Source organism: Artibeus jamaicensis, unplaced genomic scaffold, assembly GCF_021234435.1.
Source record: "Artibeus jamaicensis isolate MK-2021 breed Jamaican fruit bat unplaced genomic scaffold, CSHL_Jam_final contig_354, whole genome shotgun sequence".
NCBI classification, from domain to species: domain Eukaryota; kingdom Metazoa; phylum Chordata; class Mammalia; order Chiroptera; family Phyllostomidae; genus Artibeus; species Artibeus jamaicensis.
The window spans coordinates 29,920,042-29,937,487 of record NW_026521803.1 but is presented as its reverse complement, the minus strand read 5'-3'; the positions used below and the strand labels follow the sequence as shown (position 1 = coordinate 29,937,487).

The 17,446-nt window shown below is 47.6% G+C and overlaps 1 protein-coding gene and 2 non-coding genes across 3 annotated transcripts; 1 reads left to right on the top strand and 2 right to left on the bottom strand.

Moving 5' to 3' along the window:
- Positions 1-391: 391 nt before the first annotated feature.
- On the top strand, positions 392-4,119 carry LOC128627269 (uncharacterized). The gene is made up of 5 exons (XM_053664319.1): positions 392-589; positions 1,504-1,560; positions 1,861-2,006; positions 2,282-3,498; positions 4,078-4,119. The coding sequence occupies exons 1-4, from the start codon at positions 392-394 to the stop codon at positions 3,318-3,320; spliced, it is 1,440 nt and encodes a 479-aa protein (XP_053520294.1). The 3' UTR covers positions 3,321-3,498; positions 4,078-4,119.
- A 12,733-nt stretch (positions 4,120-16,852) lies between these two features.
- LOC119063687 (small Cajal body-specific RNA 18) lies at positions 16,853-16,935 on the bottom strand. The gene has a single exon (XR_005085229.1). It is a non-coding gene; the product is annotated as a small Cajal body-specific RNA 18 (non-coding RNA).
- An 82-nt stretch (positions 16,936-17,017) lies between these two features.
- LOC119063688 (small Cajal body-specific RNA 17) lies at positions 17,018-17,162 on the bottom strand. Its single transcript, XR_005085230.2, has one exon. It is a non-coding gene; the product is annotated as a small Cajal body-specific RNA 17 (non-coding RNA).
- Positions 17,163-17,446: the final 284 nt, after the last annotated feature.

Sequence of the window (17,446 nt, the reverse complement as noted above, 5' to 3'; positions counted from 1 at the left end):
AACATCAGAACCCACCATTTTCCGAGAAACCTCAGGGATTAATCTCCCTCCTTGAAACCATATTCAGAACCCACCAGCCAGCCCACTTGGGATGACTGCCAACAAATTTCACAGACCCTGTTTACCTCGAAAGAAAGGAATAGGATAATCAGGGAAGCAGCAAAAGCAATGCTGGGCGGGGAGGGAGACACAGCGGCAGGGAGAAGAGAACTAGAGACTACCCACCCAGCTGCCTGCATGGGACCCTAACACTCCTGGGAGAAGGGACGCGCTCCTCCAATACCGCCGGGCTCTATTGAGAGGATTACAGGAAGCCCACCAATTTCAGTAAAGTTAGTGAAGTAATTCAAGGCAGGGAAGAGTCCCCCCCGCAGCGTTCCTAGAAAGACTCATGGAAGCGTACAGGGTTTACACCCCGCTAGATCCTGAGGCAGAAGAGAATAGGAGGCTCGTCAACATAGCATTTGTGACGCAGGCAGCCTCGGATATAAGGAAAAAGTTACAGAAGATAGAGGGTTTTGAGGGAGAGAATAGGAGCAAGCTCCTGGAAATTGCTCAGAAGGTGTATGTTAATAGAGATGACCCAAAGGTAGGGCGAGCGAAGGAGGTAGCACAGATCTTGATTGCTGTGCAGGAGCCCCCAGCCAAAGGAAAAGGGGGGCAGTGGAGGGGGCGGGAGCGCCCACCGGACAAAGATCAGTGTGCGTTTTGCAAAGAGAAAGGACACTGGAAGCAGGACTGCCCAAAACTGAAAGCTGCCAATCAAAGGCGGCAGCAGCAAGGCCCGGAGGCCTTGCTCCAGACTCTCGACTGACGGGGCCAGGGCTCCATCTCTGTTGGCTCCCAAGAGCCCATGGTCACCTTGAATGTTGAAGGAAAGCCTATAGATTTCCTAGTCGACATGGGAGCCGCCTTCTCCGTTTTAAAGCAGCCGCAGGGACAAATTCAGAAGGCCACCACCAAAATAGTCGGGCAACAGGAAAGGCGGAAGCTTACCCATGGGCCACCGCCAGGATCACTGACCTAGGGAAAGGAACCATCACCCATTCGTTCCTCGTAATCCCAGACTGCCCATACCCACTATTGGGAAGGGACTTGCTGCAGAAGTTTCAGGCCACTATTACCTTTAAGCCGGAAGGAGGTGCCCTGAGTGACCAGGAAGACACTAGGGTGAGCCTAGAGGTGACTGTCCCCTTGTCTGAGGAATACCTCCTAGCTGCAGCCCCAGAGAAGGAGGGAGCAGGCCTCGGGGTGCCAGAAGACTTACAGGTGCTAGTGCCTGGGGTCTGGGCAGAAACTAACCCCCCCCCCCCCCCGGGCTAGCCACACACCAGCCTCCTGTCCTAGTGCAACTCCTCAGTACGGCAACCCGTTAGGATCAGACAATACCCAGCGCCAGCGCGGGCACGACAGGGGATTGCGCGACACCTGCAACGTCTACTCAAGGCCGGCAGTTTGCAGAACTGCCAGTCGGCCTGGAACACCCCCCTTTTGCCCGTTCAGAAGCCGGGAACCCGGGACTATCAACTAATTCAGGACTTGCGAGAGGTAAACCTCAGGGTAGAGACTATACACCCAACGGTGCCAAACCCGTACACCCTACTCAGCTCCTTACCTCCTACTTACACCTACTACATGGTGTTAGACCTAAAGGACGCCTTTTTCTGCATACCCTTAGCCCCACAAAGTCAAGAAATATTTGCCTTTGAATGGAATGATCCAGAAAATGGACTAGTAGAGCAATATATATGGACAAGGCTACCACAAGGGTTCAAGAATTCCCCCACCATTTTTAACAAAGCATTAAGCAAAGATTTACAGGCCTACCGAGTAACCCATCCAGCGGTGACCCTGCTCCAGTATGTAGATGACCTCCTGGTCGCAGCAGAAGGGGCCAAGGACTGCAAGGCTGCCACCATAGATCTGCTCCAAGACCTAGAGCAGAAGGGATACAGAGTGTCTGCAAAGAAGGCCCAGATTGTGACACAAACTGTGAGCTACCTGGGGTACACTCTGCAGGGGGGCCAGAGAGCATTAACCAGCCAACGCATTCAGGCGGTCCTACAAATACCAGAGCCGACAACCAAAAGGCAAGTACGGGAGTTCCTTGGGGCAGTGGGGTACTGCAGACTATGGATCCTAGGATTTGCAGAGCTTGCCAGACCACTCCACGAGGTCACGAAGGGGAAGGAAGACCAGTTCATATGGACAGACAAGGAGAGACAGGCTTTCCAGGCCCTCAAGGAAGCCCTTGTAGCTGCCCCTGCTCTCGCATTGCCAGATTTGAGCAAGCCCTTCCAGTTATTTGTAGCAGAGAAGAAGGGGGTAGCACTTGGGGTACTCACCAAGAGTTAGGGCCGTGGAAAAGACCTGTCGCCTACCTCTCCAAGAAACTTGACCCAGTGGCCTCAGGCTGGCCGACATGCTTGCGAGCTCTCGCAGCCACCTCAGTATTAGTCAAAGAAGCCAGCAAACTAACCCTAGGACAAGACATCCAGGTCATAGGGGAGCACTATATAGAGCAAGTGCTCCGAGCACCACCTGACAGGTGGCTGACCAACGCTCGCCTGACTCAATACCAGGCCCAGTTATTGAACCCTCCCGCTGTGCAGTTCCTCAAAACCACAGCCCTCAACCCTGCCACCTTGCTGCCCATACCAGACTCAACCCTAATTCACAGCTGCAGCCAGATATTAGAAACAGTTACTGGCTCCCGCCCAGATCTCAAGGACCAGGCATATGAGAAGGTGGACCTAACCCTATTTACAGATGGGAGCAGTTTTATCAAGGATGGGCAGCGATATGCTGGAGTAGCGGTAACCACTGAAGATAAAGTATTATGGCAAGAGACGTTGCCCCCAGGGACCTCTGCACAGAAAGCAGAACTCATAGGGTTAACGAAGGCCCTACAAATAGCTGAAGGGAAAGCAGCCAACATTTACACAGACAGCCGCTATGCCTTTGCAACAGCCCACATCCATGGTGACATCTATAAAGAAAGAGGCCTCCTGACAGCAGGGGGAAAAGACATCAAAAACAGAAATGAAATCTTGGCCCTCCTCGACGCCATCTGGCTCCCCTCCAAGGTTGCAATGATTCACTGCAAGGGGCACCAGAAGGGAGAGTCCCCGGTCATAAGGGGGAACCACCTCACTGACTCGACTGCCAAGGAGGCAGCCACGAAGAAGCAACCACGAAGCAACCACACTTACTTCCCCTTGTGGCGCCCCCGACCCTGCCAGCAGACCCTAGCTACCTCCCAGAAGAAGAAGGAGGAGGAAAGAAACGAGGAGGACAGAAGAACCCCCAGGGATGGATAGAACTGCCAGATTCTAGGCTATATTTACCCCAGGGGGTAGAGGAATAGTCCAGGACCTATATACTTCCACCCATCTAGGGAAGAACAAATTGGAGCAACTCATCAAGAAATACTACTCAGGACCCCAAGTCCGGGACATTATCCACTCTATAGTCTCCAGGTGCAGCGCCTGTGCTAAGGTAAATGCCCAGAACAAGAAATTACCCACCTTTGTAAGATACAGGGGAAAAGCCCCTGGAGAGCTATGGGAGATTGATTTTACTGAGATGACTCCTGGGAAGCTAGGATACAAATGCCCATTGGTCCTAGTAGATACCTACTCGGGGTGGGTGGAGGCCTTCCCCACGAAGGGGGAGACTGCATCCACCGTATGTAAGGTTTTGTTGAGGGAAATCATACGCAGGTATGGCCTTCCTTTAGCAGTAGGATCAGATAATGGACCTGCATTTGTCTCCAAGATATCCCAGGAATTAGCTCAAAGGTTAGGAATTAATTGGAAATTACATTGCATTTATAGACCTCAGAGTTCAGGACAAGTAGAAAGGATGAATAGGACTTTAAAGGAAACAATAATAAAATTAAAAGAAGAAACCAGCGAGAACTGGGTTGAGCTGCTCCCTTTTGCCTTGCTTAGGGCACGATGCACCCCTTACCTTAACAAATGGACGCCCTATGAAATCCTCTTTGGACAACCTGTGCCCATTATTCCCCGCTTGGCACGGGAGGAGATTGAAATCTCTAACCATAATTTCCTAAAGTCCTTACAGGCTTTGCAGAAGATCAGGAGAGAAGTGTGTGACCTCAGGACCCAAGCTTTGCAGAACCGCGCACCTCAGTCCTGGTTACCAGACCCACCAGACCCTGGACAGTGGATATACATCCTCAACCACAGACGAGGTAATCTAGAGCCACGGTGGATTGGACCCTTCCAGGTGCTGTTAAGCACCCCGACGGCCGTACGAGTAGCAGAAAAACCCTATTGGATTCACCTTTCCCACGTGAAGCCCGCTGTGCCCCAAGACAGTGAGCCAAGACGATGGAGAGTCACCAGGAATCCCAACAACCCATTAAGGCTCACTTTCTCCCCAGAATAGGACTCCTATTTTACCTACTCGCAAGAGCCAGCGCTGGTATGCAAGAGTGGGTACTAATTAGAACTACAGATGGGACAGTCATTGCATCCAACTACACCTTGCCCAACGTGCCCACCATCACCCTCAAGACTGATTTCTCCAAATTATTTGGAGACGAGATATGCAACAACCCCCTGGGATATAGACATAGTGGTGACAGCAAAGACCCTCTAGGGGACGACCTGCCCTCGGCCTATTCCCTAGGATGGATCGGTTGTGACACCTCTCAAAAGAACCAGAACTTATATTATTCAGGGGCATATGGCTGCCCAGAACCTCCCCGGAGGTGGACACAAACCTGCGGGGGGGCGGGGAGGGGGTGATGACTACTACTGTAGGAGCTGGGGATGTGAAACTATTGTCTTGAAGGGGCACTGGACTCCTGGAGGAGTAAAAGAAAAACATCTAAATATTACAAGGATAGGGAAAGACCCCGGCCAAGGGTGGAACAAAGACTGTGCCATAAATAACTGCAACCCCACCATCTTTACAGTATTAAACCCCAGCGACCCTGAATGGCTCAAAGGGAGAACCTGGGGACTTAGATTGTACCTATCAGGCACTGACCCGGGAACCTTTTTTACAGTCAGAAAGTTACCAACAGGGAAGGGGCCATTATTAAGGAGGAACGGGGAGGGGTTACCACCCAAGCCACCTAAACCTTCCAGGGGCCCACAGCAACACAGGCTCCAAGGGCCTCTCAGCCTCCGCAATCAGATAGACCAGCGATCCCTGGTTCAACCCAGCCTGAAGAGCCTGAAGACCAGGAAGAAACAAAACATAAGGTACTCCTCCCTGCTCCAGATCACCTACATGAGAGACCTCACATCCAGGGTGTACCCACCTTAGAACTATTAGATAAGATCTTCCCGTTTATTAATTACACCCAGCCCAACATTACAGAATCCTGTTGGTTATGTTTAAGTCCAAGACCACCCTTCTATGTAGGGCTGGGAGCCAAAACCTCTGTTCCAGGCTACAAGATCTGGACTCCACCCGGCAGGAAGTACAAAACTGCTTATCTGATAGCCCCCTTTCCCTGGCAGAGTTCTATGGGAAAGGTACATGCTACTTATTACCTAATTTCAATTTGCTCAACTCTAGTTATAGTGACTACTGCTTAAATCAGAAGGAAATACCAGCCAACGGTAGTAGCCAGCCCTTAGTCATAAGGGCCCCAGAGGGACTTTGGTTTATATGCACCAGAGGGATTTTCAAGTGTATACTCCCAACTTCCCCTGAGCTATGTGTCAGTGCATATATTATACCCCAAGTATATCTGTACGGAGGGAATCCAGACTTCTTGCTAGACCCACCTAGAAGGATCAAGAGGGCCCCCTTATTAATCCCTATTATAGCTACCATGGGGATAATAGGATCCACTGCAGTAGGGGCAGGAGCTTTTATCCATGGAGAAAGTAAATTAAGACAATTATCCCAGACCTTCTCCAGGGACATATCACTCCTCCAGGATCAAGTAATCTACCTAGAGCACCAGGTAGATTCCTTAGCAGAAGTAGCCCTGCAGAACAGAAGAGGGCTCGACCTATTATCCCTCCAACAAGGGGGACTTTGTGCAGCACTAGGAGAAGAATGCTGTTTTTATGCCAACCACTCAGGAGTAATAAGAGAAAATATTAAAGTACTAATGAAAAGGTTAAAAGAAAGAGAACAAGCAGACAATGACTCCAGCTGGTGTTCCTCAATGTTCAGAACCTCCCCCTGGCTGACCACCCTACTCTCAGCCATAGCTGGGCCACTATTAATACTATTATTATTAACTATTGGACCCATAATACTCAACAAGATCCTCGCCTTCATCAGAGAATGGGTGGAAGTAGTCAAGCTAATGGTCCTGTCCCAGCCATATACCATGCTACCCGGAAATGAGACCAAATCAACGGTTTGATTCATAACCAAGAGAAGGGGGGAATGTTAATGTTAGGCCCAGAATTAGATAAAAGTAGCCAAGAGGAACCCGAGGCAGGCTCCAGACTGACTCAGCAAGGAAGATAGCACAGAAAGTACAAAGAGTGCTGAACAAGATAAACCGCCTGTGCATGACCTTGTCTTTGCATGACCTTGTCTTTGCAGAAAAGTATCCATTGTTGCAAGCAGACAGCATAGCCATGTGTGTTCTCTCGAGATAGCCAATTGCTAACAGCTACATCTGCTTCTGTATTTGCTTGCTTGCTCACCCCCATAAAAACCCCAGGCTGTAAGCGCCAGGCGCGACTCTCATTTGCAGCCATCTTGGCACTGTGTCTCCGGACACCTTGAGAGTTCGCCCCTGCGCAGGTAAAACTTTGGCCAATAAAGTTCCATCTTAAACTCCTGAAAGTTTCCGACCATTTGTTGCTCGCATTGGTGGATGCCACAGTATGCAGAATCTAGAAAACAAAATAAGAAAACAAGCAGACCAGATACAGACTCAAAGATACAGAGAACATTCTGACAGTTGCCAGATGGAAGAAGAGGGTCGGGAGGATGAGTAAAAAAGGTGAAGAGATTAAGAAATACAAATTGGGAGACTTCCGCCAAGATGGAGGCATAGGTGGAGAAGCCGTGCTTTCTCTCACAACCAAGTTTAGAGACAACTCAATATTAGCAACAGAAAACACAGCCAGAACATGGAAAATTGAAATTTTTGGAAGTCTGATAACAACAAATTCTTCAGCCTGACCGGTAAGAGGGGCGAAACCAGCATCTGTTGGAGCAGGGCTGAACAGAAAAACTCTGTCAGACGGACTCGGGCGCGCGGAACCCAGGCGCAGGGTTGGACCTAGTAAGCAACTCAGCGAGCGACCGCTGGGAAACAGCGAGGGAGCAGGGCTGCGGGTTGACTGTGGTCGCGCTTTCATGCGCAGATAGACAAGCGAGGGAGTGGGCGGTGAGATTACGGGACTGAGCAGGCCCCACAGCCCACAGCGAGCGGCAGCAGAGGGTGCCGCCATTTCCCCACTCTGACCCCGCCTCCACATACAGCGTCATAACCCAGCGACCTGAGTGGCCCCGCCCTGGTGAACCACCTGAGGCTCTGCTCCTCACCCAGCGGTGCGAAACTGCAGAGGAGGTCGCCATTTCCCCGCTTTGACCACACCCCCACATATAGCGTCACAACCCAGCGACCTGAGAGTCCTAGGGTCCGCTACTCATACTTAAGGGGCGAGAACGGACCAAAAATGGCGCAAGAAGATCTCAAAGCCCCAGAGCCTATAAATCTAAGCAATGAAGAAATAGCAAAACTCTCAGACACACAGTTTAAAACACTGGTGATCAGGATCCTCACAGAACTGGTTGATCATAGCCACAAATTAGACAAACATATGAAGGCGAAACTAATTGAAATGAATGGAATTGCACAGGAAACCAATAGCAATGAAAAGGAAACTGGGACTCAAATCAATGGAGTGGACCAGAAGAAAGCAAATAATGGCCAGACAGAAAAAAGTGAAGAACCAAGAATTCAAAGAAATGAGGAGAGGCTTAGGAACCTCCAGGACATCTTTAAACGCTTCAACATCCGAATTATAGGGGTACCAGAAGGGGGAAAGGAACAGCCACCAGTGGAAAACTTATTTGAACAAATAATAAAGGAGAATTTCCCCAAGCTGGCAAAGGAAATACACTTCCAGGAAATCCAGGAAGCTCAGAGAGTCCCAAAGAAGTTGGACCCAAGAAGGAACACACCAAGGCACATCATCATTACATTAGCCAAGATTAAAATGAAGGAGAGAATCCTAGAAGCAGCAAGAGCTAAGGGGACAGTCACCTACAAAGGAGTCCCCATCAGACTGTCAGCGGATTTCTCAAAAGAGACCTTACAGGCAAAAAGGGGCTGGAAAGAGGTATTCCAAGTCATGAAATCCAAAGACCTATAACCAAGACTGCTCTATCCAGAAAAGTTTTCATTTAGAATAGAAGGACAGATAAAGTGCTTCTCAGAAAAGATCAAATTCAAGGAGTTCATCATCACCAAGCCCTTATTATATGAAATGTTAAAGGGACTTATCTAAGAAAAAGAAGTTAAAGAAACATGAACAGTGAATGGACAACAAGCTCACAGTTATTAACAACCACACCTAAAACAAAAGCAAACTAAAAGGACAGCTAGATCAGGAGTGGAAACATAGAAATGAAGATCTCAAGGAGGGTTAGCAACAGGGGAGTGGGAGGAGGAGAAGGGGGAGAAGGTACAGAAAATAAGTAGCATAGACAGTAGATAGAAAATAGAAGGGGGGGGCAAGAATAGTATGGGAAATATAGAATCTAAAGAACTTGAGACACATGGTCATAAACTAAAGGGGGGGGTAATGGTGGGGACAGGGGGGTAGGGTGGAGGGGAATGAAGGGGGAATAGAACAACTGTAATGGCATAATCAATAAAAAAATAAATTTAAAAAAAAAAAGAAATACAAATTGGCGCTGGCTGGTGTGGCTTGGCTGTCTGCGGGCCAGGACCAAGATAGCGGTGTGCAAGAGGCGACTGACAGATGTTTGTCCCCCTCTCTTTTTCCCCTCCTTTCCTCTCTCTCTCTGAAAATAAATGGATAAAAATCTTTAAAAAAAAAGAAGTAGAAATTGGAGTTACAGATTAGGACATAAAGTACAGCATAGGGACTATAGTCGATATTAACTACGTATGGTGTCCGGGGGTTACCAGATTTACTGGGGTGATCATAAGTTATACAAATGTCTAATCACTGGGTTGTACACCCGAAACTAACATATTGTGTGTCAACTGTAATTGGAAAAAAAAAAAGACCTCAACCATAGAACTATGCCTGCAAGAAGTCAAATTTCATACCAAATACATTTATCTGGAAAGAGCTGACAAAGAACACGGCAGCCTGACGGACAGCGGGGACCTGACACAGAGCTAGGCCTGGGTGGCGGTGGGAGCTGGTGTGGTGCTGGCAGCTGGGTTGTGGTGTCCTCTTACACACAGCCTTCCAAACCAACATCAGCCCAGGTCCCTCTGTGACCGTGATGAGACAACACAAGGCCACCTTCTAGTTCTGCCTGAGCACGAAAACCAGATCACTGTGATATGGGAAACTTTGAAGAACCTCTGTTTAACCTTTATTTTCCCAGGCCCCAAGCGCCCTAGGGAGAAGGATGGGGCTGTCTAGGATAAGTAAACAACAGTGCATTAGCTAGGACTGAGATTAACACCCCTGCGGTTAAAAACTGACCTTCAAATTTAGTTAGCCTTTGTACTCTGCTTCTGCCCCATAGCTAGAACTAACTTCCGCATTCCGCTTCTGTATCCCGCTTTGCTACGTAGACAAGAAGACCCTGTAAACTATAAAAACCCCAAGAATCCTTTGTTCAGGGCTCAGAATTTGGAAATTGACTCCTCCGAGCCCGTGCACGTTAATAAAACCTCGTACTCCAGAAACCCTCGGTGTCTGGTTGCTTCATTTTCCTGCAACAACTGTAACAAACCACAGGGTACCAAACACCTCTCGCCCAGGGCATATGAGTGACTGCAGCTTCTTCACTAGTTGCAGCTGGAGTGTAGCTCCAGTCTGCCCTCCCTCTGGAGAGGCTCATACTCATATACCCAACCAAAGGCTGTTCCTACTTCCAAACGGCACTCCATCCAGAGCAAACCCCTGCTTCTCTGGACTCTCCCCAAATCACCCAATCAAACCGCCAACTCCTAACACCTTCTCACTGAGACGCTCCTCACTTCCCGAAGGTGTACGTGTGGTGTTGGATCTCTGGTGTCGGAACTTGTGCAAACACATGTGTGTTCCCAGAAGTGTTTGGCTGAGGGGCATCCATGCAATGTTTCTTTTCTAATCAGTGTTAGCATTTTATAGAGTAAACTTAGAACAAGGAGATAGGTTTCCCTAAGGTTATATTACTAAATGAAATTTAAAGCCTCAGTAAAACTACAGACACTACAATTTACTTTCAAACAGGCAGGGGAGAAAAGCACAAAAACATACCTAAGTTTGTGACAATGTCTTAAGCTACTGGGAACACAACAAAACTTAGGGTAAATTTAAAATGAGGACGTTTGGGAAACCAGTGGGTTACCTTTCATTTCTAATGTGCTTGTCTGGCAACATGAGCTTTCCAAAGAGTAGGAGTTTGTTGTAAAGACAAAACCATACCCAAGCTAACAATTACCATTTAATTAACAAAAACTGAAGTTATCACAAAGTGGTTAGATTAACAGTAAACACATACATGACTTTCCAAACTACTCAAGATTAGCAAACTCATCTGATTCAAATTGATACATTTATTTTTAAAAAACTGCCCTAGCTCCTACTGACTTCACCAATTTTCCTGTTTCCATTACTGAAACTTGTAAAGCCATTGCTGATGAAGCTGCCATTAATTTTGAATGTTATGGGAGGTTTAAGCATTAGGAAAATTATCCAGAAAATGTGGGAGATAGGCTGAGCCTACTAGACATTGCTGAAATTCTAATGAAATGTTCTTTTTGGGTATTTTTTTATTTTTAGCAGTTTTTTTGTTAATCCTCACCCGAGGACATGCTTATTGATCTCAGAGAGAGGGGAAGGGAGGAAGGCAGAGAGAGAAAAACCTTGACGAGTGCCTTTCATACGAGCCCCGTCCAGGGACCAAACCTACAACCCAGTCGTGTGCCCTGACTAGGAATTGAACTATGACCTTCTTGTTTACAGAATGATGCTCCAACAGCCACACCAGCCAGGGTCCAAATGAAATCTTAGCGCTATAATTTGCAGATTTATAACACAGTCATTGATTTCCAGTCTTATGCTAATGCTACTCCTCTTTCCCCCTCCCCCCAAAAAATAAGTACAGAAAGAAATGATAATAAAGGGGTTCTAAAAATGCTGAAAGCTCAATTTCTAAGAGTAGAACAACTTTAGATCTCATGAGGGTCCATGTCTAGACCAAAAAAATTATAAAATAACTAATTTTGATACATATGTCATTTTGTACAGGATATTCCTGGTTACATAAACATGAAAAGGACTACATATTTTAGAAAATAATTTTAGTCACGGGGATGTAAAGTACAGCACGGAGAACACACTCAATATTGTAATAAGTGGGTATGGTACCAGGTGGTACTTGAAATACAGGGAACACCACTGGGTAAAGTAATGACTGCCTAACCACTATGCTGTACACCTGAAACTGATGCAAAATTATATTGGATGTAAACTATAATTGGATTTAAAAAATAAAGAGTTTCTAATAAAAAATAAAATAAACCCTGACCCTTGTGCCCAGTTGGAACGAGGCCGCGGGTTTATTCCAGTCTGGGGCACCCACAGGCCTGGTCGCCAGGTTCAGCCCCTGGACAGGGCACACCCACCAGAAGCAACCGACTGGTGTTTCTCTTCCTCCCTCCCTCCCTCCCTCTCTCTCTAAAAGTAAATAAAATCTTTAAAAAATGGAGGAAAAAGCAAAAACAGTAACAATAGCTCACCATAGGAGCCCCATTCTCTACAGCCATAGACACTGCCAGCTGGTTCTGTTTCTGGTGGTAACTGTGCTTGGACTGTTCCGAGCCAGGGGAACAGGCTGTCCCGGCTGCAGCTGTCCTTGCCCCTGGCAGGCTGTTGTGCTTGCTGTTGCCAGGCTGTTAGGACTTTAAACAAGCGTAAGATTAAAGAGTGGTGTCCAATTTGGAAAAATAAAGATGTTATTCCCTCCACCACTGTATCTCACGTTTAGGCATAATTCGCTTCACATACAGGATGCAGCAGAAGTAGGTCTATACTTGTTCACATGGAAAATAATACAATAATTACAGAGTTAATGCCAGAACAAACTCTGTTTCCTCCTCGCACAACTGTAAACCTACTTTTGCCTACCGCTGCACGTTCTCTGGATTTTATTTTCTTCATTACAAAACACAGTTGACTAACTGAAGCTCGCTGGGTGTCAGCCTGAGGAAAAGATGGGTTGATTTTGACTCACCTAATGGCTTCCACTGTGGTTTCAATTTTATTATAAGTAGCCATTGTTCAATGCCACGAACATTGATTGATCACCTCCTGTGGGCCAGGCACTACACCCACCGGCAGCATTTTTAACTTCTCTAGTTTACATTCATTTTTAATAAGTATTCACACTGAATTCAGTAACGAATCTGAGCAAAGGCACAGACAATACTGTGCATCCAATGAGAAGGCACTGCTAAACCTGAACTCGATTGGCAGGCGTTGCCCAAAGGCCAGAGCTCCAAATTCTCAATCATGAACGTCCAAACACATCACAGCAATTTAAAGGTGGCAACACGCAGCGTGAGGGAAGCAGGCTGTACGAAACCCTACTGTGCAATTACTCACGAAGGCCTTTGTGTCTGACACTGATGGCCACTTACATAACAGTCTTTTCCAGCTTCTACCCTCCTTGGCAGAGCCCACTTTCTAAGACAGAAGCTGAAAAGGCCGGACATGTGTTTCCCCAGCCACTTCTGCTGCTGTGGCGTGGCCATGCAACTTCATTCTGACCAATGACACAGGAGGAAAAGACTGTTCTCCTTCATAAAGCAACATGTAAAGAGAAGATTCAAGACGATGGCAGTATAGGAGGACAGGAAGATAAGTCCCCACAACCACAACTTCTGGCTGCAAAAACCAGTGGGGACTGAGTCGGTGGAAACTTCTGGGGCCCCAAACAGTTCTTCTTAAAGAAAGTACATACAGACTCACCTACTCAAACTCACACTCTTTGTGCTCCAGCATGGGGGGGGGGGGGGGCAGCAGTTTGAAAGGCACCAGTAGCGTCCTGGGAGAAACTAAAGAGTCTGACATACAGGTGGGCAGAGGCCATTGTCCCTTTTCTGAACCCTCCCCACATGGGGCCACAAAGGCAGCAAGCCTCTTTTCCATGTGAATGGCTGGTCTTGGCTCATACAGCACAACCTCCTAAATCCTCTCAAATAAGCAACAGCTGGCCTCAGTGAGCCCCAGACCTGGCACCAGCAGCAGCCAGCCTAGAATTCACAGCTTGACTTTGCCTGGGAATCTCTAAGCCCAGCACAAGTAGCAGCCATCTCAGATTGCTTTACAATTCAGGTAGGGTGGCCCCAGGCAGAACATAGGTAGGGGCTGGCCATGACCTACACTACCTGGGAAACTCCAGAGCCAGTGTGCCCAGTGGGCAGCTATAGACCACACCACCCTGCCCCTGCACAGCTGATCCTCCAGGGGTGTAGAGGCTGGTGGTCAGTGGTCACAGCCAATCCTTGCAGCTGACTGGCCTGGGTAAATCCCTCCCATTGATCTGCCAACAGCAACCAAGGCTCAACTACAACAACAGAGTGTACTCAGCCCACACAAAGGGCCCACCTCGATGACCCAGCTTGGGTGGTAGGGGAGGCTGTGCCACTGGACCCTATAGCACACCTACTATATCAGCCCACACGACCAAGACAAAGTCAAAGCAGCTCTACCTAATACACAGAAACAAACACAGGGAGGCTGCCAAAATGAGGAGATAAAGAAATGTGGCCCAAATGAAAAAACAGATTAAAACTCCAGAAAAAGAGCTAAAAGAAATGGAGATAAGCAATCTATCAGATGTAGAATTCAAAACACTGGTTACATAACAGGGTGCAGCCAAGAGGGGGGCGGCAAATAGGGATTTGGAATGGGGTTCAAAGTGTCCAGGAAATATTAGAAAGATATGTAAGATGTCCTCACCCCTTCCCCGCCCACAGGTGTGAGTTGGGGGAAGGGACGCATGGAACAGGAACATACAGAGCTGTTTTGTACAGCAACAGCTTTGCAGCTAACTGCTGGCATGGCCATTTAACATATCTATAACCTCTAACTGGTTTCATAGATATGTTAAATAGCTGTGGCCATGCATTGAGCCAGAGGGATGAAAGTGACTTCCACCCAAGATGTAACTAGAAGGCAATTTCCCCTGATTACAGTGCCAGCGTGACAGCTTGGAGATGACTGGCTCCATGCCATGGGGCCTCGCCTGCCCAGATCCACTATGGCAGCCCAGTATAGCTGGAAGGATATGGGAGTGCTGGCAGGTGTAGCCGATTGTGGGAGGAGTTGAAAATGGGGATGCAGAGGAAGACTGGCTCGGGGATTTAAACCCAGACGAGGCAGCCATTAAGGGGAGAACTACGCAGTTTTGTCAGAGTACAGACCCTCCCAGCTTGGTGGACAGAACCACTCGGCTTTGGCCAGAGTGGGGACCCCCACAGCCACGTGAGAGAATCACCATGTAGTTTTGGCAAAGGGAGAACCACGCAGCTTTGCAAAGGAGAACCACTTGGCTTAATCCTGGCCGACAACACAGTTGAGAGTGCTGGGAGCCTGAATCTACTTTTCCTGAGATACGGTACCCCAAATCAGGGCAGAGGGAAAAGGAAGAACTGTGTGTATCTGTAGGTATCCTAAAGGACTTTGATATTTTAATGAAGACATTCGGTCACCACTTTAAGTCTGTATAGCTTTAAATAAACATTTCCTTTCCTTTTCACAAATCTGTCATTGAGAGACATCTTTCTTCTGGCAATGGACAAGCGAACCTAGTGGGGATCCTTTCAGTAATAGTTCTATCGCCCCCCCCACCCCCGTCCCTGTACTGTGACAGTTATAAGAATGTTCCAGGAACCTGCTGAGAACCTCAACAGCATAAAAAAGATCCAGGCAGAAACAAAGGATACACCAACTGAAATAAGAAACAGTAGTGGATGAAGCCAAGAATCAAATCAATGATTTGGAACATCAAGAAGCAAAAAACAACCAATCAGAGCAACAAGAAAAAATATTATTTTAAAATGACATCAATAGTATAAGCAGCCTCTGGGACAACTTCAAACAGTCTAACATTCATATCATAGGGGTGCCAGAAGGAGAAGGGTAAGAAATTGGAAAACTATTCGAAAAAAATAATGAAAGAAAAAAATTTTTAATAAATTTTTTAAGATTTTTATTTATCTTTAGAGGGGAAGGGAAGGAGAGAGGAGGAGAAACATCAATGTATGGTTGCTTTTCATGCGTCCCCTTCTGGGAACTGGCCTGCAGGGAACCGGCCTGCAACCCAGGCATGTGCCCTTGACTGGGAATCGAACCCCAATTGTCTGTTTCGCAGGCCAGCACTCAATCCACTGAGCTATACCAGCCAGGTCTGAAAGAAAAATTTCTTAATCTGGTGAAGGAGTCATGCAAATCAGGAAGCACAGAGTCCCACTCCAAGACACATCATATTAAAATGGCAAAGGTTAAAGATAAAAAGAGATCTTAAAAATAGCAGGAGAAAAGCAGTTACCTACACGGCAACTCCCCTAACTAAGACTGTCAGCTGATTTCTCTAAAGAAACTCTGCAGGCCAGAAGGAACTGGCAAGAAATATTCAAAGTCATGAAAAGCAGGGACCTACAGCCACTACTGCTCTACCCAGCAAAGCTATCATTTAGAATAGAAGTGCACGTAGTTTCCTAGAAAAAAACCCTAAAGGAGTTCATCATCACCAAACCATTATTATATGAAATATAATAGGACTTATTTAAGAACAAGATCAAAACTATTAACAATAAAATGGCAATAAATGCATATCTATCAACTGAGTCTTAAAAAAAAAAAAAAAAAACTAAGCACATAAGAATGGAGACAGAATCAAGGATATGGAGACAGAATCAAGGATATGGAGAGCATTTTGATGGTTCCAAGATGGGATTGGGATGTAGGGAATGGGTGGAGACGTGAGGGGATTAAGAATTACAAACAGGTAGTTACAGAATAGCTATAGGGATGTAAAGTACAGTATAGGAAATGGAGTAGCCAAAACATTTATATGCATGACCCATGGACAGAAACAATGGTGTGGGGGACTGCCTGAGGGAGTGGGGGCTGCTGGGTGGAGGGGGGCAAAGGGGGAAAAAATCAAGACAATTGCAATAGCATAATCGATCAAATACAATTTTTAAAAGTATGCATTTGCAAAACTCATCCAACTTAAGATTCGTACAATTGATTGCATCGGGATTTTTCCTTAAAAAAACTAAATAAATATTGACCTCTAACATGTGGGTGAATTGTACTAAGATCTGCATTAAAAAAATAACATGGTTTAATAGAACAGATAGGCGGATGTGATAGAGCAAATATGGAAAAGTGTTAACAGTTGTAGAATACAGGTGATGAGTATATGGATGTTCCTTGAAAAAATGTTACCACTTTCTGTTCAAAAGTTTTCATAATAAAAAATAATGGAATCAGAAAATAAACACAACGCGAGAGAGGTCCACCAAGGCGTTTGAAAAGCGAGGTTCCGGGACCCGCATTCTCTGATGGCTCCCAGAAAACCTCAAAGCCTCCCACCGCCGGGAACCCAGCCCTGAGCAGCCTGGCTCTCCTCCAGCCCCAGCGATGCGGATCTCCCCCATCTCTGCTCCGGTCGCCTCCTGCTCGCCCGGTCTCAGTCTGTTCTCAGAACACACTCCATCACCTGGTTTCCAGAACTCAGATTGCGCAGTGGTCTCGTCATCATCGACCAGGGCTCACAGTGACAGCGGAAGAGGCCTCCCTAAGCGTCCCCCATCTCTAGCCTAACCCGCTGCTCCTCCTCTCATCTCCCCGCCCCCGGTCTCTGGCCCCACTTCGCCAGACTCGGTCTCATAATCCTTTCAGGCTCAGGGCAGGCAGCGCCGCCAGCCACAGGGCCCAATCATATAAGGAAAATACTGCGGGCTCATCCTGGGGGCCGCAACCGGACCCGGGGGCACCCCTGCCCTACGACCCTCCCCTTACGGCATCGCCCTCCTACATCACCCTCCCCGCCCCCACTCGGCGACCCACCGACTGCACACACCGGCCCCCGGTCCTTTGTCTGCTCAAAGGCCCGCCGGGGCCCGTGAGCCACCGGGCCGGACGCGCCTGACCAGCCCCGCCCCGCGCCGTCCCCGCCCACCCGCCCGCCTCTCGCACGCACTTCTGCCAATGGGGTGGCAGTCTGTCTAGCCCCACGTTTAAGAGCATCCTCAGGCGTGGAGGGAAATGTTAATTAC

What these genes read in the sequence shown, in the direction of transcription:
- LOC128627269 (XM_053664319.1), top strand. Translation starts at nt 392, where the DNA reads ATGGAAGCGTACAGGGTTTACACCCCGCTAGATCCTGAGGCAGAAGAG. An exon ending in TTAATAGAGATGACCCAAAG is followed by an intron (nt 590 to 1,503) that starts GTAGGGCGAGCG and finishes TTGCCCGTTCAG; the next exon opens with AAGCCGGGAACCCGGGACTA. An exon ending in TGCGAGAGGTAAACCTCAGG is followed by an intron (nt 1,561 to 1,860) that starts GTAGAGACTATA and finishes ACCCTGCTCCAG; the next exon opens with TATGTAGATGACCTCCTGGT.